Raw genomic sequence first — 25,370 nt, forward strand, 5'->3', positions numbered from 1 at the left:
TCGAATTTTATGTGTCGAATTTTTCGATGTGTCGAAGTTTTTTCGTGGTCCGTATAGAATAAATCAAGTACAAGTTACCACAAATCTGTCGAAGTCCTTTGATTTTTTTGACACCTTCGATCTCGAGATATTTTTCACACCTTATCTGGCCGCGAAGATGATTTTCAATCAACTTTGGTGACAGGTGTTAATTACACAGCTGTGTCTTCAAACGGCATTTGTATGCGTTGAAATGTGTGATAGATTGTTACCATTTAAATTGACGTAGTGGTTATTGAAAGTACATGTACTTCATGTACTTTCATTTGAGAACATCCGTAACCCGGTGTCGCGTGATAATCACACACGAAATATTTACTAAAAGCTGGTTAAGTTAGCTGGTTAAGTTATCGCCCTTTTCTATTGTTACGCCTTTTGTAACTTCCTTGTTTACGTCAACGGGTCGAAATTTTGTTATGAAATTGAGATTGATTCATGAGTCGAAGTCCTGATGTGTCGAAATTTTTACGCATGTCCCTTCAACTTCGACTTACCGAAGTTCTACTGTATATATATATATAATTATTTTGCTTGGGTTTGTCCCTTAACCTCCTGGAACCGAAGGTGGTTAGCCTTTTGCCATCAGTATAGAGCTAGGCCAGCTCATATATCTGTGCAGTCTGACCAGACTCTATAAAGTTGACAGAGCTACTTTTTTTTTTTTTAAGTACAATTGTGTACTTTAAATTTTCATCTTGATACTGATATGCCTAAAATTGACAATGGCAAATTGAAAAAGTCCGTAAAAATTCAAAGAATTTCAGCAGGTTAAGTCTATATCAGCCATCAAAAATATAAAAGAATCTCATTGCTTAGAACGTTAGTTAGCCTACTGCATATTGTGGCTATACAGAATCTACCCATGTGACCTGTGCACACCAAGTATAGCCGGCACATCTGTGCCATCTGATCAAGGTCTGCACCGTGTTTGCTATTAAGTCAATTTCATATATTTTAAAATTTTCCCTAAAAATGATTTTCTGTCTTATCCACACTGAAAGATGTGCAAGTTCATTCAAGATATTTAGCATATAGATCCACAAATTATTACATGTATGCATTTAATCATTAATCCACAATTACATAAACACCATTCTCATGTATATAATTAATATATAATATTCCATGAAAAAACCCAATTAAATCCACAAGAAACACAACTACACATTGATATCAAATCCACAGAAAAACGTAAATTACAATCTAAATAAACTTTTTTTCCACAGAAAACAATGCAAGTAAACTTTTTCTCCACAAGAAAACATTAAATCACTAAATCCATGAAATTCAAAAAGACATTATTTATGATCCTCAATCCACGAAAAACATAAACACTAGAAATATGTAAGTAACTATATGTAAGTAACTATATAATCGAAACCATAACAATAACAACCCTATCATAATTATGATTGTATTTCCAGACAGAAGCTGTATATATATTATACACACTGGCTTTCTGGCAGTGATTATAATACATGGAGATGTAAGAGTTAGATAAGGTACTGTAGTTACTCTCTGACTGCTGAAGGGAGGGGGGGGGGGGGGGGGTTAACAACAATAAACCCCCACTGGAACAGTTACCTCCTGGTGAGGTGTTTAAACAGCAAAAAAACTTGCCTACGGCCTCCAGTATAGAGCCAAGCATGCAAATCTCTTACCGTCTGACAATCTCAATATTTAAAACACTAAAATCCCTTAAATTAATAATGGAAAGTTCCAAATTCAAAACAGGGCAAGTCTCATTGTGAAAATTTAGGTGGGTGTTACTTTTTGTCCATTTTTAGCAAGAAAGTCCCTTAAATTGTCAATGGAAGGTTCCAAATTCAAAACAGGGTCAGTCTATTATGAAAATTTAGGTGGGTGTACAGTAACCCCTAAAGTTAACAATGGACAGTTCCAAAATCAAAGCAGGCCAAGTCTAATTATGAAAATTTAGGTGGTTTATTATACATTAATTAACAGAACATCAACATCATGCTGCTTAACCACCAGTTAATTCTATTAATAGAAACATTTATAAGTGAGTATTTCCTCAGTTAATTTATTACCACCAGTAAATCTGCATCCAATTTATTCCATTCATTCAAGTTGTTTCCATAAATTATGTTCAAACAACAATCACCCAAACATGATTAAAGGCAGGAAAACAACAAGGGAATGGCCACGTAAACAACAAGTTCCTGTTATTTTTGGTGAAAAATACTTTTTAAGCAACACCATTGCTTGATAAACAAAACTTCATTCCAGTTAAAACAAATGTTTTTTTTTTCATAATGGTTTCACACTTTTTTTTCAGTTTTCACATTTTTTTTGTTCAATTTTCACATATTTTTCCAGTTTTCAGTGTATAGGGAATATTACCCATTACCCTATATAATTCCAACATAGATTTTTATCTCAAAATTGGAAATTTCCGTTTAGCAATGTTCTTCACAAAAATTGGGAATAAAATTTTTGCAATGTTTCAATGTTTTTCCAAAAAAAGTTTTTCTTAAATTGGGGCTTTTAGATTGCAAAACATTTTTCTTAAAATTGGGAATTTATTATGCAATGTTTTTTTTTCACTCAAAATTGGGACTTTATGTAAAATGTGAGCATGTAACCTTAGTACATTAAATTTGCTCTAAACAAGAACACATTGCTGTTTTTCCATAATAATTATTCTAATTGTGAAAAATCATCCAAAATATATACACATATACAAATATATATACAAGAAAAGCATTGATGCAAAGCATCAAAGGGCGACGCCAAAAGAATTTGATCCAGATTTGCACCTAAATACTTAACAAAAGATGTGTACTTTATAGCAGTACCATTACATGTGACCTGGAGGCTAGGGCCAGGTTAAGTTGAAACTTAAACCAAAAAAGAATAGACTCTGTCTTGCCAAGATGCAAAGGCAATTTATAGTCAATTAAGCAATCTTATAAGACTCATGTTATAAGAAAGAATTTCTTCAGATTTAATTTATGAGACACAAGGATTCCTGAGTCATCAGCATATAATCACTGGCACGAGTATCGGACCTGGGAAGAAAAAATATGACCAGATGACCAGATTGATAAAAAAAAACTGTGTTTATAAAAACCAAAACAAAAAATGTAAATAATGATCCCCTTTAAAAATATACTTTCAACTTGAAGTATATTTTTAAAGGGGGTCATTATTTACATTTTATTTTGGTTGTTGACACTTTTAAGATGAACACAGGTTTTTTTATCAATCTGGCCATATTTTTTCATCCAAGGTCTGATACTCGTGCCTGTGCATTATAATAAAAGCTTATTGCTTAGGGTTGAAGACATGTAATTGACATATATTAGACATAAAAGAGGACCTAAAATGAACATCAGGGGGACAGCATAGGTACTCAGAGCAGTAGTAGAATGAGTACCAGCCACATCAACCAGCTACTATCCCAGTTGAAATCTTGTTCTTATGTTCTGGAATGGTTCATGTTAAGTTAAAGAACATTAAGAACAGTTCTTGAACTGTACTAAATGACTGTTCAAGAACATCTGTGCAAGAACTGTTCAAGAACATGGTTTTAGAACAGTTCCTGAACTTTTAAAGAAATATTAAAGTCCTTCAATTGTTCTTCAATCGTTCTTCATAGATCATAAGAATGTTTTAAGAACTGTTCATAAACACAAGTTTTGTAAAATGTTCTAAAAATGTTCTGGATACTAGATAAGAACAAATTTAGAACATTTCAAAGATCTCCAGGTTCTTAAAGTGTATGACATTTGTTCCTGAAAGCATATCAAGAATAAATCAAGAACAATATTTAATTTCAACTTAAAAAGAAAATTGAAATGGAACACTTTATGAACAATTTAGACACTAAATGTTCTTATATTGTTCTTGAAAAAAAGAACATCAGATCCTGTCTTAAGTTTGGTCATAGTATAAAGTTTTATAGGATTTATAAATGTACATTATGAGGAGATAATTCATGTTGCTTTTTCACTTTAAAGTTATTTCCCTTTTAATATTTTGAAAAGGATATTTTGTGCAGACATCTACTCTTCTATTACAGACCAATATCCTGAACATAGTCTAAGAAAGGATAAGTATCAATAGGTTTCAAAATGTAGTCACACTGCATAAAAAGTTTACTAACAAATTTATTTAAATAAAGCATGCCCATACATATTAGGCACAGGCACTACATATGGATAGTTTCCGTTGATATTTGCAACACTCTCGTTTTTTTCGATATTTAAATACACGAGTACATTTTTTAGCTGAACAACATCTACCACAGAAATAAGTTCAGTACGTCTAACAGCAGTGTATTGATTGGGAACCCTTGCATTCCCTTGGATTTGTGCAACAGGTATTTTCTGAAATTTCTGTATAACAGCATAAACAAGATTGTCATAAACAATAAAGTATTTGATAGATCCAATTGAATAGTCTCCATACATTACTACACTACATATTCTTTTCTGCATACGGCTGTATTCTTCAGAATAAAATCTTCTGTCATTTAAAATGATTCTATGAACTTTTTTAATTTTGATGTTACTAGTAAAGTCAATCTTTAATGCTTGTCTCACATGGCTTTCAATTTCGTTTGGTTTTAATAATTTTGCCGCGCCAGCAATATCGCAATTAAGTGCCGAGAAAGTTATTTTCCTGTAATCTTTTCTTTTCAGCTCCAGACCTTTTTTGCGAATGTATGACCGAATTTGAATGTGTTTGAAGACTTGTTTTAAAACAGTTCTTTTACCATGAACATCCTGGAGAAGAGCAGCATTTACGTCTTCAAATGGGAATGAACTCCATGCCCAAATTGGTCCCAAATGAGTAACAGATTCTGAAAGATGAATGCCAGTGTTGTGGACATTCAGTCCACATGATCCATCACCATATAAGTGTTGGAAGGTTGCATAGAATTTATCAAGGAGATCTGTTGCTTTGAGAAGCATTTCTTCAGTAATGTAATCACTCAGGAGAATAAAGACAGCTTCTGACAGGTATGAAAAATTCTCCATAAACTCATCTTTAAGAAAATCCTTTATACAAGGGTATGCGTAATATAATAGCCAGGACTGCAACTCAGTTGCCTTAAAATGATTATAGTTCCTTTCCAGGTCTCTTGGAAGACGCTCTATATGTTCTGGGGGCTTAAGATTTTCCATTCTTTCTGAGATTTCTTTTAAATGATCCCCTATGAAATAGTCACATTTACTCTCTGATGAAGAAAACCATTTTGTCAATAATGTCTTTGTGACACCTAGTAATATACCGTGCATGTACTCTGGCACTGTTCCTTGTACTATATCATAATTCTTCAACTGCGACAGAATAGAAAGCCCCTTGAAACCTTTAGAGCGATTGTTTGGTGACCCCAAAAGCATATGCTGTATCACAGAATCTTGATTTCTTGCTCTGCTTCGAATGTTTTTATTCCTATATGGGTAACATTTTGCATATCCTTTACCTTGTTTCACTGTCATTCCCATTTCTTCACATTTTATACATGCATATGTTCCATTAAAATATGACATATTAAATAACTCTGCTTTTGCTGGCAAATCTGTAACACAACAGATAACTGAAAGTTTCACATTGAATGAATTTCCATCAATCATCACTTGAACACCTTCTTCGTAAATGGAATTCATTTGCTCAACAAATTCTTTAAAGAACGAATTAAAAGGAGGTTTTCCTTTTCCCTGCCATATTCCAACAAGGATAATATTTTCGCGTGCAAAGCGCTTCTGAGGACTTAATTCATTTATAGCTAAAAATATTGGCCATAAATCTATTTTGGAAGATGAAAAGAGGTTCACACCATCTGTGTTGAAGATACCAGTTAAATTGTTGCTTGTCCTATTAAGAAAACCATTCTCTCCCATCATAGATCTGTATAAAGATCCATCCATTATATCAGTGATAGTAGTTGATCCAGACTCATACCTAATGAAAGCATCTTCTTTAGTGGCTTGTATGTCCTCAAAAATTCCTAAAGATAAAATTACAAAATCTGTCACAATCCATGAATGTATCAAGAACCATTAAATTTCACAAGTTTTTAAACAAATTCATATCTTAATTTATCACACTTATTAAGTCATTTACTTATCTCTATTAAAAATTGAAATCACTTTGTACTTCACAATTGAAATTTTTGATTGTAGAAAGAATGTATATTACAATTTACAGGTTTTTGCAAGACTTCATAAACTTGAACCAGAAAATAATAGTCAGTAATATCAGTGATTCTTCAAATTCAATGCAATTTCTAAGTTTATTCTAGAAAAAAATCTTTATTTTCCAGTACATACTTATTTACACTTACTCAGCCAGATGTTTTGCCATATTTTCAACAAAATAAATTTGAATAATTTTACTCAGTCCACCATTCATTCTATATACAAACAAAGGATGTTTTATGTTTTAAAAAAAAAGGAAAGATATAAGACATTTCATATTTTGTAACTTTACAGATAAAACAAGAAATTACCTGGTGTTTCTAAAAGTGTCACAAGCTGCATTTTGACATCAGCAAACATAAAACAATCTCTTGGTTGTCGAGATTTTTGTGTCTGAGACTCCAGAGAGCCTTTGTAACGTAGACCACTGCAGTTTGGACTTTGGCACTGGAATATATTGTTGTCCTTTGGGTAAGTATTCTTGCACAGTGTACAAAAATGTATCTCTCTTACTGTTTTAAGACCTATGCTTGACATTAGATTATTAAAGCTCAAGACTGATAAGTCGTCTGAAAAGAAAGTATTTTTAAAAGTTTCTAGGATATCTTTACAAGCACTATCACAGAGTTTATGTCGTGAAAAACATGCTAAAAGTGAAAGAGCTTGGTATTCCCTTTGAGACAATTCAGAATGGTCATATGCATTTTCACTGATGTGGTCATTACCACTGTCATCTGAATCTGAATTATTAAAATATATGTCAGATGAACGATCAGAAAGATCTGAGTTAAAGCTGTCACAGTCACTTGAAGAAAATTCTTGACAGTCAGTGCTATATGCATCATATTGTTGAGATAAATCATATGGTGATAAGCAGTTTTCTAAATCAAATTCTGGTGACTGTTGAAGTACAGAATTATCTGAAATTCCAGATGTGTTGTCTGAGATAACTCCTTTTACAATATTAGGAGTATCTTCCAGCTCTGGCTCTCTTCTATCCTCATCTTCTGATTTGTATACTTCAGTATCTTCGAAAACCATAAAACCAGCAACATGTGTCTCTGAAAAGACAGATGAGTTTATAATAATAAACATAAAAAAGTCAGTTATCTACATGTACTTCCTATTTCTGTGTATTCAAAAGTTTTTTTTATTGTGAGCTGTATTGATGTATATGAATAGATATATGAATTATTATTATGACTCAAAGGCACAAGACTTTATGAATTTTTTCAGGTCAAAAGATCTTGATCCATGCAATATTACTGGTATATAATATTATATAAAATCAAGGTCTTGCAGTTTCAGAAACTGTTCAATGTTTTCCCTAAATAAATCTATGTAAAACCTGTAACCCCTGGGAAGGGGTCAAAAATAACCTTAAGTTAATTTAGAGGATAACAAGGGGCGTCCATGGCCGAGTGGTTAAGGTTGTTGACTTTAAACCACTTGCCCTACACCGTTGTGGGTTTGAATCCCACCAGGGACTTCGGATTCTTTCATGTGAGGAAGCTATCCAGCTAGCTTATGGAATGTCAGTGGTTCTACTCAGGTGCCTGTTCGTGCCTGAAATAGGGCATGGAGGGCGCCTGAGGTCTTCCTCCACCATTAAAAGCTTGATAGTCGCCATATGAACATTACAATGTTAGTGTGATGTTAAACCCAACCAACCAAAAAAAAATATGATGTTGTTTCATGTGAACTATCTCTAAAAGCCTTACAAATTCAGACAAGAATATCTTCAAAATATTTCCTTTACTTCCTGACAAAGTTCTCAGTGAAAAGGAAACTAGTAGACCAAATAAATTACTTAAAAGTTGTTGATGTGTATTACTCGTTTTATACTTAATACACTCTTCTAATTTTTTCTAATTCTTAAAGCTATAAACAAAAATATTTCCAAATGTAAAACTATTTAGAACATGTGACCCTTTGGGCAGGGCCAAATGTGACCATAGGAACACAATTTTAAAAACTTTTAAGTGGGTAACCTGATAAAGCTCTATGCCTTAACCCTTACAATTTTATACAAAAAGATTTTTACTCGGTTGAGCTAAAATTTAATTAATTTATTTATAAATGTAAAAAAAAATTACCATTTTGTTTGAAGTTATGGCTGTTCTGTTTCCTTTCTCTCTTCCATCTATGCAATGTTGACCGTGGAACAGGAATAGCAGAATCATCTACATACCTCTTTTTCACTCTCTTAACAGGGCCTGAAGTTCAAATTTATCATGAATTGAATGTTACAATTTCTGTCAGTGTCTGTGAAATTTAGATTTAAAATTACTTGTCATTTTGGTAACTAATTCATGAAATCTGGGTTGTCCTAAGTAAAAAAAATTATAATCTGCCCAAATATTATCTGAAGATTTAAAAACATCAAACTTATACGGACTGATAAAAAAATCAATCTTTTCAAGCTCATTGTTTATTTTTACGCTTTATTTGTTATTTTGGTCTTTTATGGAAACTGATAATATTTAATTATTAAGGAAAATAAAAATAATCACAAGTTAATTATTTTATTAAGCTTTACTTTCTTTTAAAACGTTTAAATAAACACTTTAAATGCTTAGGGTGTCGAATCATGGGCAGTCGAATATATATATATATCCGAAATTAAGTACGATAGAGATTTACTGCAATGAACAATTTTAATGTCATACTTAGTCCGTGCTTATTTGACTGGAGATGTGTTAAAATACGTTGCTTCGATGACAGTTCTTGAAAGCACAGCATACACTTGTATTTTCCATTATTAAGTAAACGATAGTTACTTCCTTTAGAAGACGGCATTTTCGCGTTGCAAGCGTCTAGTAACTTGATAAAAGGTTACAGAGAACTAAAAAAAAAACTAAGAAAATACTCGTGAAAAATAAAAAGACTTTTCAAAATTTTTGTTTAAAACAGTAAAAAGAATATCATTATTTTTACCTCACACTGCTGATTCATCTTAAAAACTTGGATAACAACACGCCGACTTATCAATAATAAATTATTGAAATTTAGTGGACTATGCCCTGACCGCACAGATAAATTTCTCATGAAAACACCGTTTCTTGAAAATGATGGCGGGCGACACGCTGTATGCACTTATTCAGTGGGAAGACCGTTTTCTTTCAGTGATCAAGTTAGATAAAATCGTCAAACCGATAAAAAATGTTACAGAATATGCAGAGGGTGAAATCGTATCAGCTAAATACGGACAAAAGGTCTTTGAGGCTGTTATTTGTGAAGTTCACTGTAAGTTCCCACGTGACCGAAGGGTCGTCTGCAAATAATGAAAATATATATTGTATTTTCGATGAAGAAAACGTTAATCTTTTGAATTAGTACGAATTAATATGTTTAAATAGTGCATCGAAATAGATCTACCCTGTCCCTGATAAATTTTATGATTACCACGTCATGTGTTCAAATCGGAAAGCAGTACGAGTTAGCAGGGCAAACGGCATTCGGTCTGTCTAGATGTAAGATAATAATTATATGAAAAAGGCAAAGCCTCAAAGCGAGCTCGACTTGTTTTCATATGCAGACGTGTATAGATATGACTCTGTTCCTAGTATCTAATACTAATTAATTTCTGTGTTGTAAAATGTGAAAATAAATGTAGAAATCATTAAATATACCTAGGTAAGATTGAAAAATATTTCTTTGAGAGAACACCTGGTGAAATATTGTTACAGTGGCGTAGCCTATGAATAAAAATATAATGGCAGGTGTTTTCTTGTGAAAAACTATTTGATCTTACTTGTAAAACAAACAAATTTTCTATTCATTTCAATATAAAAATATACCTTTTATTGCATGTTGCCACGTAATGTCACCCGCTTATCTTCATGACGTCATCAGTTCATGACGTCAAATGTCCAAGTACAATACAATTCCATTTTTTTTTAAATTTTAAGTTATGTTTTAGCCCCTTATCTGTTAAATAATTTGTATTGTAAAAAGTGAAAATAAAGATGTGTACATGTAGATAATTTTAACTTTGTAAATGTTATCGTGCATATTTTGAATCAACATTTACATATTTATATGCATGCAATAGTTTAAATCGATTGTAAGAAACCCTTCTGCTAAGATTTCCTTTTCAGGAAAAGGATCTATTTTCATCAAACTTCGGACTGGTAATCGAGGAGGTGTTCCGAAAGTCTGTACCTCCAAATGAAGAGCAATCAAACTTATTTCCCATAACTCCCCTCCCCATAGAAGTACTTCCGGCCAAACTTGAAAAATCCATCATACTTTTGACGGTACTTGCGTAACCATAAAGCTCGCTTTGGGCCTGCTCTTTGAGTTTGCTATAAATATTATGTAGGCTATCATTAATTTTACACAATACAGCCAACTATTATTTTGTTGAACCTAATGGAAATGACAAATGTCTAGATATACTTTCTGAATGGTTTCTTTACAGGTGACAAGAAATACCTGGATGCCCAGGCGAAACTTCCTCCTAAATACAATTTTCATCAAGTCAAAAGGGGAGGTAGATATTATTTCTTTCCTATACATAAGAAATTACAGGAAAAAAAACCTACCAGGTTACGAAAATTGAAAAGAAGGCACAAAATTTCAAGGGTTTAGATAGAACTATGAATGTGTGATTTAATGTTATTTTTCTGTTTCTTTTCTGCAATTTCAAAATAAAACTAGAATAAAGCAAGGAACGGGTCAGAGGTTAAAACTGCACACTTAACTATTCCTTAGCTCACCTGATAAATTACAGGATATTCTCAAAATAACTTTGTACATGTGTTATAAAAGGCCTAGGTTTGAAATTGTAATTTTACAAGATTTTCCAGACAGAGTCTTCAAATCTGACTGACATGCTTTTTGTTTCTACATGAAGCATTTCTATACTTGTCAGTATGATATACATTTTGAAAAATTTACACTTGGAGACAACCCGGACAATGCAGAGGATTTTGCCAGGTTTTGTAATTGTTTTTATTACCAGAATGAAAAAAACAACTTTAGATAAACAAATTTGATCAACTAATTCTACATCTGATTTCAAATGTAAACTGTTGTAATCCCCAGCTTGAAATGTTCTGAACATTTCTTACATCATTTCAGCTACCAACATTGAAGAAGGGGACCATAGTCATAGTGTAGCCAAGAAAAGTAAAATTGCTGGTAAGAGCTACATTTCATCTTTCCTTTTTGTATTCACTGAACAGCAGGGAAGACAAAGCGGCCTGTTCTTGGCTGAAGGAAGAATAGTTAAATGCTGTTTCCTAAATACACACTATTTTTAAACTGATGGCAAATAAGTACCCTTCATATATATAGCAATATCAGCTGTAGCTCAATCGGTTAAGCAGATGGTCTTTCAATAAGAAAATTGTAATCATGAGAGCATGTATTTGAATACTCACCAAAACTTCTTTTATATATTTTTTTCTTTTATCTGTTCAAATTTTTTTAAATCACTTTTAATGAAATAACACTAAAAATTGTATTTTGCACCATTGCAATTTTAAAAAATACAAAATAATTTATTATATACTAAAAGCAAAGCACATGTCATATTTATGTGCAAATTTTTCTGTGAAAATGAAGAAATCGATAATGGATAGGTACATTACACATGAAAATAACCTATGTAATGCTTTGATGTTTGTTTAGTTTTTTAGGGTAAAGAGTAAGATTACTTTCTTGTGATAACTACCTGTGCAAGCAAATTTTGATGAAAAATATTCAGTGATAATCCAAATGGATAAACAGCAATAATAGTTTTTATAAAGTTAACTTTTAAATGTCAGTTATCCCAAATATTTAAAAGACTGTAAGAAATGTAACAATACATCTATATATTCCAATCCGCCTTGTCCTCGATGTATGCATCAGAGTTAAAATATAAATGGCAATACATCATGATGTAATACACATTTAACCTCCTGATGCACCCATGTGACCGACAGGTATTGGAATACATAATTATTTTCTTCTTGAGTGTTTTAGTTAGTTGTTACTTCAGTTTAGTTACACTAAAACAAAATATCCTAAGTAAGTTGTAGGATAGTGTTGAAAGATCAAATTATAAATAGAGTTGTTTGGAATGTTTTTAAATAAATTTTTTAAACAGTTGAAAAAGTTTTAACGGAAATACCTATCAATTTTAAGTCTGTTGCATCGCCACTTAAGTAGTGCATTATGTATCGAAAATGATTTAATTTTGCAATAGATATTGCGAATCTCATCATTTTGAAAAATTATCGTAATATGTTTTGTGACAGAAAGAAATTGTGATGCAGAGCCCTAAAGACTATGCATGCATACATTTGAACACTTGTTATTTTAATTTAATTATGTAAGAAATAAAGAAGAATTTAAGGATGAGACCATGGCAATATCTCAGTTATCCCAAATTCTCAAGTTATTGTTGCTTTAGTAATGAAGACGCACTGAATTAATGAAATTTTAGATTTTTTTTTATTTCAAATATTTTATGGATTAATTTTGGTTTAGATGAAGGGTTGACATATGGAAATAAGTCATCTGAGACACAGAGCCCACAGAGCCAAAGTTCAAGTTCTGACGAGAGACCAATTGAAAGTGACACTACTTTTGACTCGGGCAACTTTGGACACAAAGGTTGATTTTAGTCTATTACATATTATTCTGTAGATTACTGAAATATAACAGTGAACAATATCTGATAAATACATTGGTAATTGGTAAATAAACATCAAATATTATTTCAATTTAGTGGAAAGAAAATATTAATTTTGAGCATTTGCGCTATACGCTTTCCAGTTATCTTTGTGGTGTGACTGAATATTTTTACACATTTCACCAAATATAAAATTCAGGAAATAGGCCATGTCAAACTGTGTTAAAGTCCTTGCTTAATTTACAAATTGCATCTTTGTTGCCTATCTGAGAAGCATTACTATAATGATTTTAATTTATGCATTGCAGACAGGACAAATGAAGATGGACAAGGAACTTTTCTGACTGATCATTTTCATAAAAGGTATTAAACTTTGTTTAATTGTTTTTACCTAAGTATTTATTGTATATCAAGTTACAAAGGAAGGTAACTACTTTAATTTTCGAGATGGGACCAACTTCTATTTATAAATTAGAAATCAAAAACAGGATAATGATAAAGGAAATGACTGCCAGCATGTCTATCTTTAATCATAAATAATATTTTACAATTTTCATTTTCCATGTTACATTGAAAAAAATCTTGATAATATAAAATGTCATGATGTGAAATGTGAAATATCAAATTACTTTTTTTCTTGTGTATAATTTGGCCTTATCGTTTCTCCAGATTGTTGCATCATATCAGCATCTTGCCTAGACCCTGACATATCGGATTTGTACTTTTTACGCATCATGGTAATGAGTAAATTGAGACAACCACTGTAAAAACGATGCAGAGTTACCCCCCTATGTCGGAAGTAATTACGACCATGTTAATTTTTGGCATAATGAATTACTCATGGGCATAATTGTACGGCCAGTTTTCAAAATTTGGCAGTAATCGTGCTATTTTCTTGCATTAATTATGGCCTTACGGCCATTATCAACACTTCTGTGCAACATTTTCAATCTTGTTGTTTTGGGCTTTCTTAAATGGTTCTCTATATCTTTGATTATACAAAAAATGAAATAAGTGCCGGAAAAAAGTCACATATAAATAAAACAAAAAACACAGTCCATGAGTTAACTTATTTAATTATTTTGCCAACCGGTTTCTCTTATGATCATAAGAGAAACCGGTTGGCAAATAATTAAATAAGTTAACTCGTGGACTGTGTTTTTTGTTTTATTTATTTGATTATATATATATTAACTAATAACTATAACCTAGTAAAATACTTTCTATGTTTGTACAAGGGAGAAGACACTGGAAAGACGAGTGGCGTATCTTGAAAGAGAAGTGAAGGAACTTAAGAAAAAAATGAATGAGGCCGAATCTAGAAACAAAGAAACAAGGGAAATCGAGGAGAATAGCAGCAAAGACGATTACGTCTTGAACAGTGTTAAACATCTACCTGTTCAAATAGAAAGAGAACAATTTGACTGCATTAAAAGAATGTGTTTAACCCTTTTTACTGAAGATGATCTTGTTAAGTGTTCTCGCACTGGAAAAAAAACAGTTAAGTCAAATGATGTGATTAAGCCAGCTCTTGACACACACAAGTTGATGATACTAGAAAAAGCTGTTATGACAAAAATCCCATCAATGTCAGCATCAGCTTTAAATAAAAAGATTGATAACATTATTAAAATAGTAAGAAGAAAGGTAAAGGTGTGAACCTTCACTGTATTAATGTTATGGCGCCTGTTGTCTGCCCATACTTCCATTTTTCTTAAGCTGCTAACTCGTATGTTACTATTACTAAAATATAATCAAACTTTCACGGATAGATAATTTCAACAGATAATTGTGCATGTGCTTTTCCTAGTCAAATTGTTTGAGATTTAAAGATATACTTGGCCAATCTCTGAGTAAAACATTTTTAATGCAGCTAAATTCCATATTAAAAGCCATATTGTATTGGCCATTTCCAAAAAAATGCTAGTCTTTTTTAATGATGCTTTTTATTATTAATACAGTGTTTACCTTTAAGGTGTAAAGTTAAACTGTAATTTCTACTTTGTGTGTACTTTGGACATGATTGATTATTTCTATTTAGTGTGTTATTATTTTATATTTAGATACACATAATGCTTTGAGCCTTACCAGTTTCTGCCAGTATAGAGTAAAAATTTATTTCGGAAACCATGTTTTGGAAGTGGTTACAGCATTATCAACAATCCTTTGTTTTATATTCTGTAATAACAAAGTATGCCAGTCAGAAAAGTAAAACACTATTACTTGCCTTTGTTAAAATAATATGGCACAAATTTCCATAATTAAAAGATGATGTGTAGACTAGAGCAAAACAATCATATCACAATCGGATCACCACCCCTAAGGTCAAGTTGCCTCTAAAGGTCATCAAAGAAATTGAAAGTTACTTATATATATAATTTTCAAACCAAAACAGATATTCAATTGATGATGAATAATAAGGTCTAAGTTCTGAGTTCAAACTGTTGAATATCTTATCAAAATAAAAGTTGTGTCATCATTTTTATCCCCCGCCGAAAAGGCGGTGGGGGATATAGTAATAGTCTCTGTCCGTCCATCCGTCCGTCCCACATTTTTGTCCGGAGCATATCACAAAAAGTATTTGAGGTATCAACTTGAAACTTCATAGGTGGATAGATCTCATTGAGGAGGAGTGCAGTGCACAAGAATGATAACTCTACTCTTCATAATTTTTGAGTTATTGCCCTTTGTTATTTTTCATACTTAATTTTTGTCCAGAGCATAACTCAAAAAGCCTTTAAGATATCAAAATGAAACTTCATAGGTAGATCTCACTCAGGAGGTGTGCAGTGGACAAGAATGATAACTCTACCCTTTATAATTTTGAATTAGTGCCCATTGTTATTTTTCATGTTTATTTTTTTTGTCCAGACTAACTCGAAATGTGTAAGAGAGATCAGCTTGAAACTACATTGGGGTATAGCTGTCATATCCTGGCTTTTTACTCTGTGGGTTATTGCCTTTTGATATACATTTAAATGTCAATGTGTACGAATAGACTGTTCTCTTTTTTTATTACTTTTATCCTTCGGCGGGGGATTTGGCAGTTTGTGACTGCTTCTTGTTAATTTTTTGAATGTTCATTTACCTGTATTCACTGATTTCTGTGAAATAAATATCACATTATTAATGTACAGTTATGAACTTTGTTCTTGTACTTATTTTTTCAATATTTATTATTGAACTGTTTGTGAACAAATATTTCTGAATATGTTCAAGAAATGTTCTTGAGCACTTTAAGAAAGTTATCAGTACAGTTTTTGAACATTGTTCTTGAACTGTTCGTGAACAATTATTAAGAACTGGTCTTGAATGACTGTTCTTGAAAATTGTCTCATTAATAACAGTTCTTGAAATGTTCATAAAACTGTTCTTGAGCACTTTCAGAACCATGTAAGAACAGTTTCAGAACCATGTTCTTGAACTGTGCAAGAAAATGTACATGAACTGTTCTTGAACAAATGTTCTACTTTTGTTTTTGAACTGTTCAAGAACAATTTTCAAGAACCGGTTTTGAATAAACTGTTCTTGAAAATTGTCTCATTTAACATTTCTTAAAATGTTCTGCAAATATTCTTGAACACTTTAGGAACCATTTCAGTATGTTCTTGAACCAAGTTCTTGAACTGTTCCAGAATTAGTCTTGAACCATTCTATAAAATTTCAACTGGGATCAGAGATAAGACTTAAACCATGTAAGAATGTCATTATATATGGCAGATGCTTGAAGTTTCATGAAGAAGAAGAAAAACAACTTCTTCATGTGCAGGATAGTGTGTTCAACTGTATCAAATGCCCTTTGTAGATCTAAAAGTATCATGCAATACTGCCTTTGTCCATTTCAAATAATGCAATCTGTTAAATGAATCAAACATGACTTTGTGTCAATTGAAAAACCACTTCTAAACCCTGACTGAAACTGCCTGACCATGACTCAAACCCATGACTTTCAGAAGACCAACTGAGCTATCCGTCCTGCTACACATTTTCTCTTTAATAATGAAACAGTTCTAAACCACAACATATTTCCCCACTATATCGATTTGTGTTCGTGAATTTCTTATGTTACAGAGCATAGGAAATTGAACTCATGCTTATATGCAGTCATAGGATGAGAAAAACTTTGAGCTTGACCAGAACTCATTAACCTGTGACCAACATAAGAAGAAATTTTATGAAGGCTGATTTGTATTTTGCATCAAGGGCACCGGGCAAAAACATGAAAATGCAACAAACAAACCACTTTGTGGTAGATTGTATTTTCATGTTTTCATCTGGCGCCCAGTTACTTTTTGTACTATGTTGGTTTTCATGTGGCACAAATCACCCACTATAAATTTAGTGCACAAATTTATTCAAGGGCAAGTAACAATCTACTATATGTACAGTCTGTTGTCGCGTTGACTCAGGAGACCTGGAGGTTGAGACCGGTGTCTCTTCATTACAAATAGATAAGACAGAAGCTGTCCTTTTCAAACTATGCACATGTTAGAAAAAAATAGAATAACTATTCAGAATATGATTTTTTGAGACTTTATTAATTATATTGCTTGATCCAAGTTTAAGGACATTTTCAATCAATACATGTTTTATCATTTATAACTTTAAATGAAAGTCTCATCCCTTTAATAATAATGACATAACTGTATCTCTTTAAATGCAGAAAAATTATAAGTCTCAACATATCAATATACTACTGTCTAAGATATACATGTACATGCACATAACATTAATAATTCCCAGTTTATATTAAATAAATATGAAATCCTAACATTAACATTAACATGCTTTTGATGACCTTACAACTGGTGAATTATATACAACAAAAATAGTATTATAAGTAATACCTAAGATAGACAGAAAAGAACAAATAATTTAGTAAACATAAGTTACTTCCCCTTAAAATAAAGAAAACCTGAAACCTAAAAGAACACGATAAACAGCAAAATTATGAAATGTTGCAGGTTCAATTTTATCAAGCCATGCAAATTAATGGTAAAGTATTCATAAAAAAATAGATGGCCATGTGTCAGCAGTAATTGCAGAAAATCGGATAGCTTTCAAAATCCGGATACTGGTACACTTTGTAAAAACAACCATTCTGCGCAACAGATAAATGTAATAAGGATAAAATCAATAGGATAATCGTTTACAACAGTTTCATTACCTATCCTTATACTCAATTGCAGGTGAACTTTCTTCTTGTAGGAAAATTTTGAAAATGTATAAATGATACGGCCTCAATCTAGACCACAACGGTATTCGAAATCCGGGTTTTAGTATTGTCATTAAAACTAAGGGACAAGCTGTTAAACTTAACCCGCAATTTCGTGAAAATAATATCACAATGCACATGTTTTTTACATAAAGTTATTAAATACAAATATAACAACACATTTGTTTACTTGATTTTTACGAATCAAAATAAAACTAATTTACACAACATGAAATTAACTGCTAATAATAACAGCTCCTTCCATAGGCAAAAATAAAAAGCGTTCCATAATAGACGACGCCGCTCACCGGCGTCGCCAATAAAGCTTTTCACTCAAATCGGGCTGATAATATAGTGCCAATACATTTCTGAATATATTTCTTAATTATCTTTTGCATATCTATCTGTTTCCTGATTGCCCTAGTGATCTATGTAAGAAATTATATTTTATGTTTTTAGGTTTTTGGACCTCAGTGGAGTTCCTTTAACAGCAAAAGGACAACATAACCACAGAAGGCAACATGACATTGGCAATGTTACTGCAAAAACACAGACTTACAGCAGGCGTAATGCTACCATGAAAGAAGGAAAAAAAATTTGAAAAGATTACTTTTAATGGCAAAATGATAAGTTTTGACACGAAAAGGAAAATGTACGATGTTGTTTACAAACTTCCACAATGTGAAGGTCATTTTATGGGATATATTAATTTGTTTACTATGCATATTTCTGTGGTAAAAAGTGATTCCAAGAAAAGTATCGACAAAACATATTCGATTTAAGTATCAGGATTTATTTAGAAGGTAATGATAAAGGGCACTATTTCATGATAATAAAAAATGCCTAAAAACGTCATCGGACCATAATTATCTTAACAAAATATCGGAAAGAGAATTTAGAAGGCAATACACAGAGTTAATGACTTCTGTTTTTATGTAAATGACCAAAAAAGGAGAGGCTTAAAAACTGTCAACAAAATGTATTATAACAAACTTTAATCTAAACAAACTATAATCTTAACTCTATAGACGATATAGAGAACTTGGCAAATGTGGGCTTTTTAATGCTAATATCCACCCCAACCCTCCAATGACCGCCCTGGTACTGTCATACTTTTATCACTATATCTTTTAAGTTTCTGATCTGTACTTGTAAAAAAATTTTTGTACCCCCTGATTATCTGGGGAAAAACCCCAAAAATTCTTTCTTACATAGCAAGTCTATTGGTGACCAGGTGATATGATATGAAATTCAAAACATTTCTAATGTTAAATGTTCCTTTTAATTCCATCAATTCTTCACAAATATAACAGAATATCAGGGGGAGATAACTATAAATTTCAATTTTTAGATTAGTTTGTAAGGGGAGGTAACTAGTCATTTTACAACTTAAGCTGTATCAGGAAAGTTTTCTTTTTTTTAAAAGTACCTAATCACACCAGGAAAAATGACTTACAAATTTATTTTTAATTATTTTCCAGAGCATTTTTCAATACTCTGGCAGCCTGTTACATTACAGAATCACAATTGCACTTAAGTTTTATGCTTCCCATTAATTAACTGTACAAAATATTTCAGTTACCGTAGAGTTACTAATAAGCACTCTCCATCAAATTAGCATGATTCCCTCTTTTGTTTGTTTGATTGGGTTTTTACGTCACACCGACACAGTATAGGTCATATGGTGACGTTCAAGCTTTACTGGTGGAGGAAGACCTCACTTGCCCTTCCGTGCATTATTTCAGGCACAAATGGGCACCTGAGTAGAACCACCGACATTCCGTAAGCTAGCTGGATAGCTTCCTCACAGAATCCAAAGTCCCTGTCAGGAAACAAACTCACAACGGTGACGGGCAAGTGGTGATTCCTTCTTTCCCAAATCTTTTTTTTACAGAAAGGAATGTTTAAAGTAAAGGTACTTTTATCCTCCTATTGTCTAAAAGCGCATAAAACGAGAATTAAGCAGGATAAATCAAATATATGGTTGTTGTCATGATGGAGAAGGTGCCAAAGTTGAATCATGGCTTGCTTAAGCTTGCCAACATACAATTTTACATACCAAAGGTGAATTTATTGCAATAAATACGGTAAGTTTTTAAGTAATCTATACAGAACCTATAGGAGATTCATTAAATACCAGATCACTTGCTGATTTTTATCAAACTTCACAGGTAATAAACATGCTTTCAGTACAGTTTGGTTAGAAAAAAAGCATGCCCTTATCAATTATATGAAAAAATACCTGCAACATCTCTGTCTTATGCACCAAAGATAGTTAGTATAATTGCCTTCATTTAGGCCAGACAAAATAAAATTGTTCATCAATCACATTTGAGTCAGCTTTCTTGATTTAATCTGGCCTTGAGGTAATACATTTGTATTAATATTTTTTCTGAGTTCTGCCTCAACTTTCTGGGATTTTCATTCATCAGTGTACACCCTGTGCCAGTTTTTAACTAATCAAATACCTGAAATCTTAATTAGAGCTTAGAGAATTTCTTTATAACCTCAAACCCAGTACTTTGGTGTCATATGAGGAAACTTGGTTGAAACCACTGAACCACCACTCCTGAGGTTAGTATTTATTTCTGCACTATTAATTCCACCACTCAGGATTCAGCACTATAATTCCACCACTTCTGAGGTTAGCATATAATTATGCACTATAATTCCATCATCTTAGAACAACAATATCGACCTACTGATTGACATCTCTGATGTAAAATACTTCAAATCAAAACATTCCTCATTTTACCAGCAAAACAGAAGTCATCAAGTAATTAATAAGTATACAAGAAGAATATTGATAACACAGAATGCCTCCATCAATTCTTTTTGATTACAATGAGGAAAAGTAGGAAAATCATTCTATTTTTAGCCTCAGTGACCTTGACCATGACCCAATTAATGGGAAATCAAACAAAAGCAGAGAGGTCCATGAAAGGTTTGAATACACCAAATAAGTAAGATATCAGACACTATTGGGAGGAAGGATGGAATGAAGGACAAAAAGAAGGACATTATAGAAGGGATTGAGGAAGAAACTTGGGAGGAAACAAAGGAAAATGGGAGGAAGCAAAAGAAGTTGGAAGGAAACAAAAGTAGTTGGAAGGAAACAAAAGAAGTTTGGAGGAGACAAAAGAAGTTGGAAGGAAACAAAAGAGGTTCGGAGGAGACAAAAGAAGTTGGAAGGAAACAAAAGAAGTTGGAACGAAACAAAAGAATTTGGGAGGAGACAAAAGAAGTTTGAAAGAAACAAAAGAAGTTGAAAGGAAACAAAGAATTTGGGAGGAGACAAAAGAAGCTGAGAGCAAACGAAGGATTAGTTGAGAGAAACCCAAAAAGTTGAGAATAAACGAAGGAAGTTGGGAGGGAAGGAAGTTTGGAAGGAAATGATTGAAAAACTGAGAAAAATCTGACAGCTCTTTACTGGAACATGAAAAAACCCTGTATTTTGAAAACAGACTTTCCTATTTAAGATAATCTTTCAGAAAAATAATCTTGGCATGAATCTTACATCATTACACTTGTATCAACTTGAAAAACATCCAAAATATTTTGGGAATCTTCAGAAGTTTACATTTCCCCAAGTCTTATCTGTTTCTTATAGTGAGCATTCACGTTTCCTGAATTCTGAATTTTAAATTCTGCTTTCTCTTTTTTTTTTCTTCTTTTTTTTTTTTAAACACACCAAAGCCATTAGCAATGGAACCATTTCAATCCCATTTTTCAGGATTAAATTAAAGATGATTTTTTTTCTGGATGTGCTTTTTCAGTAACAAAATCTCTATAGCTTTAAAGTTGTATTATTGGCGAATGCAGGCTTTAAATAGGTGCCTGTCCGTGCATGAGTGCATGCATGTACAAGTTAAAACAGAGAAGACCACCATTCTTTAAAGAAGCAGGCTTAAGGGCTTCCTCACATGTGGGAATCCAATGCATACACAAGACAGGAAGGAGTTTGGGTGCGGGGGGGGGGGGGGGGGTGAGGGGTGAGGTCTTGGAAGGGACTAGGACAAATGAGTCAAAACCACAGATTTTCAACAATTCAATATGATTTTTAACCCTAACATATGCTTCTTGTAATAATTTATGTTTTTATTCACCAGTAATAAAAGTCAGGTTGTATAAAAGACCAGACAAGATATATTGTTGTCTGCTTCATTTTTACAATTCTTTTAACATCCCTATTATTTAGCAATGGACAGTTCCAAATTCAAACAAGGACCAGTCCATTTCACAAATTTAGAATGGTCAGGACTGTTTTCAATAACAAAGCCATCAGGACTAAAAATATTTGATATGGCACAAAGCTGGGTATGACCGTCTGCTTAATTTTCAAACATCAAAATCCCTATAATATACAATGAACAGTTCCAAATTCAAACCAAGAACAGTTCATTTCACAAATTAAGAATGATCAGGACTGATTATATTAATAATTCTAACAGAACTGACAATACTGACGATATGGCAGAAAAGCCATTATGACAAAAAGATTAAATTTGTCATCGAGACTTTGGGATAAGAGATTACTTTTTGTCATCCAGACTGGGTGCTTTTACAGGATTGTGGGTGTTGCTTGCATTTCTGTTGTTACGTAGAAGAAACATTGTCCCGATAGTGCTGAGTCAGCAAAAAAATCAATCTAGTAATTGATATCAGGTTTTTTTGTCGCTTGGTCTTAACTTTGACACCATTGTCAACCCGGCTTACCGATTTTATGTATGTAACACTTGGGAAATTACTTGTTAATTTGTAAAGCACGTAACTTCAATGAATTTCTAAAAATGCAATAGAATATAATTAGATAGTGCAATAGATGTACTTTGATTAAAAGAATAAATTTGTAATATTACATAATGATTATTCCTACTTCCATACAGCAGTATTTAACCCATATCTAGCTGGAACCTAAAGTGATTGGTCTTTTTCACCAGTCTATAGTCAGGCCAGCCAGCACCTCCGTCCAGTCTAACAAGGCTCTAACCCTGTTGACTGACTAACTTCAAACTGATATCCTAAAATGGAAACCAGGGAAGGTCCATTAATTTAGTAACATTAAGTGTTTGTGTGTACACCCAGATTTGACAGGAAGAACCAAAATTTTTTTTGACTTCCAGTAAACATCTACTTCAAACACTGCACAACCTGCAATATTTTGCTTATGCAAAAACAATTTCATATGGAGTGTTTCTTATATTATTCATTAAAATTATCACGATCCCAATATACTATAAAATTTCAAACATGTTTCAAACCATAAACCACTCTTTTTATATATATACTTATGGTTTTTCCTATTTTATGTCTCCTATATTTTGCTTCACACAAAAAACAATTTTCACGATTTTTAACCATGTTGTTCTTAAAAACATTCAACTCACTGTCTACAAAAATACAATCCATAAAACACAAAGCACTTACAGAACAAAGGTTTAGATTCCTTAGTTTTTATTCCCCTATTTACATATCTTTTTTATTTTTATTATTTCACATTAGCAAAATTAATAGTTTGAAACAATTTTATAGCCTTTCTATGCGTTTTAATTCTAAGGACCTCAGATATAGCACTAAAAACCAGAACAAAAGAAATTTTTTAAGTTAAGGTTATAAATCCATTATAAGAAGTATGTTCTACCATGTTGTGTCTTTAAGGGGGTAGGTGAGAGTTGTGGTTTAGTCAAATCAACACAATACAATGTTAAGGTAATAATATTAGGGCATCTTTCAAGCAACACCAGTGGAGCAAGACCTCCACTGGTGTTCCTCAGTGCATTATTTCGGGAAAGTAAACTAGCTTGTTATCTTCCTCGCATGTAAAAATCAAAAGTCCATGGTGAGATTCGAACCTAAAGTTGGAAGGGACAAGTGGTTTAAAGTGAGCAACCTTAACCACTTAGCCATGGTGGCCCCTCTCTCAGACTGAATGAAATTGCTTAAATATACAACTTGATGCTATAATGTCAAATACCAACCAAGGGGAACAACTCTGATATCACTTGGAAATGCCTTAGGTATTGACAAAATAAATATTATACTTCCTATACCAGTTTGATTTGGCGGCCATTTTGACTGCTGTTGGTTGAGATACCTCAAAGTATAGTACCACAAGCTGGGAAGTACAAAACCTTCTTAATTACCCATAACTCTGATAGAACCATAATCATTGATAAACATTCATTGATAAACAAGACATGTGTTTATTTATACTGAGGAGATGCTGCCCAAATGTTAATTACAAAGCACTTTATAGGCAGGTAGTTAATTTGAAATAAATCAAGATTTACAGGGAATGAATGGAACTTGGAAATATCTTTCTTAAAGATCCGAGACAAAACACAAGTCATTATTAATTAATCTCAGAGCAATTTATAAAAGATAAGTACATGTAGTAACAATTTATTTTTTCTTATTTTTTTTTTGCATGATATTTATAAGCGCTTATATAATGGTATTTCCTCGAGTTTCCCATGTTGTTTTTATCACATTTTTAGGACATGCCTGCCTGCCCTGGTTTTCTTGCAATTTCAAGCTGAACATGTGGTATCACTCATGTAAAATACTTTGACGAAAATCATATAACACATAGAACATGTTGCATGAGATTTTTCTAGTTCACATGCTGACAACTGCCCTATATCACAGTATGATCTACATAACAAAACAATGTAAATTGATGTAACAATGTTACTATAAATAGCCAACTCTTTGGAAAAGTTATGCCCCTTTATTTACAAAGCAAATGTCCAGAAATTTATATTTACTAATCACATATTTAGTAGAATATCTTTTAAACTTGTCTTGTTGAGCAACCCCTCAGCAAGGTTTCTTTTTCTCAATTCCTATGTCTAACCTTTTTACTTTTATTCTTTTCTTTTAAAAAAAACTCTATTTTCATTTCATTCTTTTTATGTCTTAACTTTCAAGTACTTTATATTATAAGATAATTATGTATTGTGTATATTGTTTAATTTTCCCTATTTAGCATACAAACATGCCTGTTTTTTTGTTTTTGTTTAGCTCACAATACACTCATTACAGAGCTATTTGATTTTAACAAGAAACAAGAAACTTCACTGCAGAATTCCTTCAACATTACACTTGACGTATGTGTTGTTCATTTTTTTTTCATCTTGAGCTTTGTACAGTAAAATACCTTTCAGTAAATTATTCTACTGAGACAAAAGACCATTATTGTCAAGAAAAGAAAATTACCAATTCTTTCTTCTTCTGAATTATGATACCAGTGCCACATTCACTGAATAAATCTTAACTGAGGAGAATTGTAGATAAATAATTGAATAAAACCATGTTTAAT

General features: G+C 32.3%; 3 protein-coding genes across 3 annotated transcripts in view; 1 reads left to right on the forward strand and 2 right to left on the reverse strand.

Moving 5' to 3' along the window:
• Positions 1–25,370, reverse strand: part of LOC132727601 (uncharacterized) — a gene marked incomplete at its 5' end in the record, with an annotated part of 122,209 nt that overhangs the window by 25,005 nt on the left and 71,834 nt on the right. The window lies entirely within an intron of this gene.
• On the reverse strand, positions 3,893–9,036 carry LOC132727595 (uncharacterized). The gene is made up of 4 exons (XM_060713154.1): positions 8,879–9,036; positions 8,306–8,425; positions 6,521–7,270; positions 3,893–6,019 (listed from the first exon to the last, which is right to left on the reverse strand). Exons 1-4 carry the CDS (start codon positions 9,006–9,008, stop codon positions 4,173–4,175), a joined length of 2,847 nt encoding a protein of 948 aa, XP_060569137.1. The 5' UTR covers positions 9,009–9,036; the 3' UTR covers positions 3,893–4,172.
• LOC132727597 (uncharacterized) lies at positions 9,261–15,974 on the forward strand. Its single transcript, XM_060713155.1, has 6 exons — positions 9,261–9,455; positions 10,633–10,704; positions 11,295–11,354; positions 12,690–12,815; positions 13,143–13,197; positions 14,073–15,974. The coding sequence occupies exons 1-6, from the start codon at positions 9,278–9,280 to the stop codon at positions 14,491–14,493; spliced, it is 912 nt and encodes a 303-aa protein (XP_060569138.1). The 5' UTR covers positions 9,261–9,277; the 3' UTR covers positions 14,494–15,974.

The sequence above is a fragment of the Ruditapes philippinarum genome, unplaced genomic scaffold (genome assembly GCF_026571515.1).
Source record: "Ruditapes philippinarum isolate M1 unplaced genomic scaffold, ASM2657151v2 ctg3653_1_1_1_1, whole genome shotgun sequence".
NCBI lineage: Eukaryota > Metazoa > Mollusca > Bivalvia > Venerida > Veneridae > Ruditapes > Ruditapes philippinarum.

Bases quoted from the DNA above. Each gene is read 5' to 3' on its own strand.
- LOC132727597 (XM_060713155.1), top strand. From the start codon at position 9,278: ATGATGGCGGGCGACACGCTGTATGCACTTATTCAGTGGGAAGACCGT. The intron at 11,355-12,689 runs GTAAGAGCTACA...ATTTTGGTTTAG, and splicing joins CAAGAAAAGTAAAATTGCTG to ATGAAGGGTTGACATATGGA. The intron at 12,816-13,142 runs GTTGATTTTAGT...TATGCATTGCAG, and splicing joins GGGCAACTTTGGACACAAAG to ACAGGACAAATGAAGATGGA.
- LOC132727595 (XM_060713154.1), bottom strand. From the start codon at position 9,008: ATGCCGTCTTCTAAAGGAAGTAACTATCGTTTACTTAATAATGGAAAA. The intron at 8,426-8,878 runs GTATGACATTAA...TTTGAACTTCAG, and splicing joins GTCAAATAAGCACGGACTAA to GCCCTGTTAAGAGAGTGAAA. The intron at 7,271-8,305 runs GTAATTTTTTTT...CTGTCTTTTCAG, and splicing joins CCATAACTTCAAACAAAATG to AGACACATGTTGCTGGTTTT.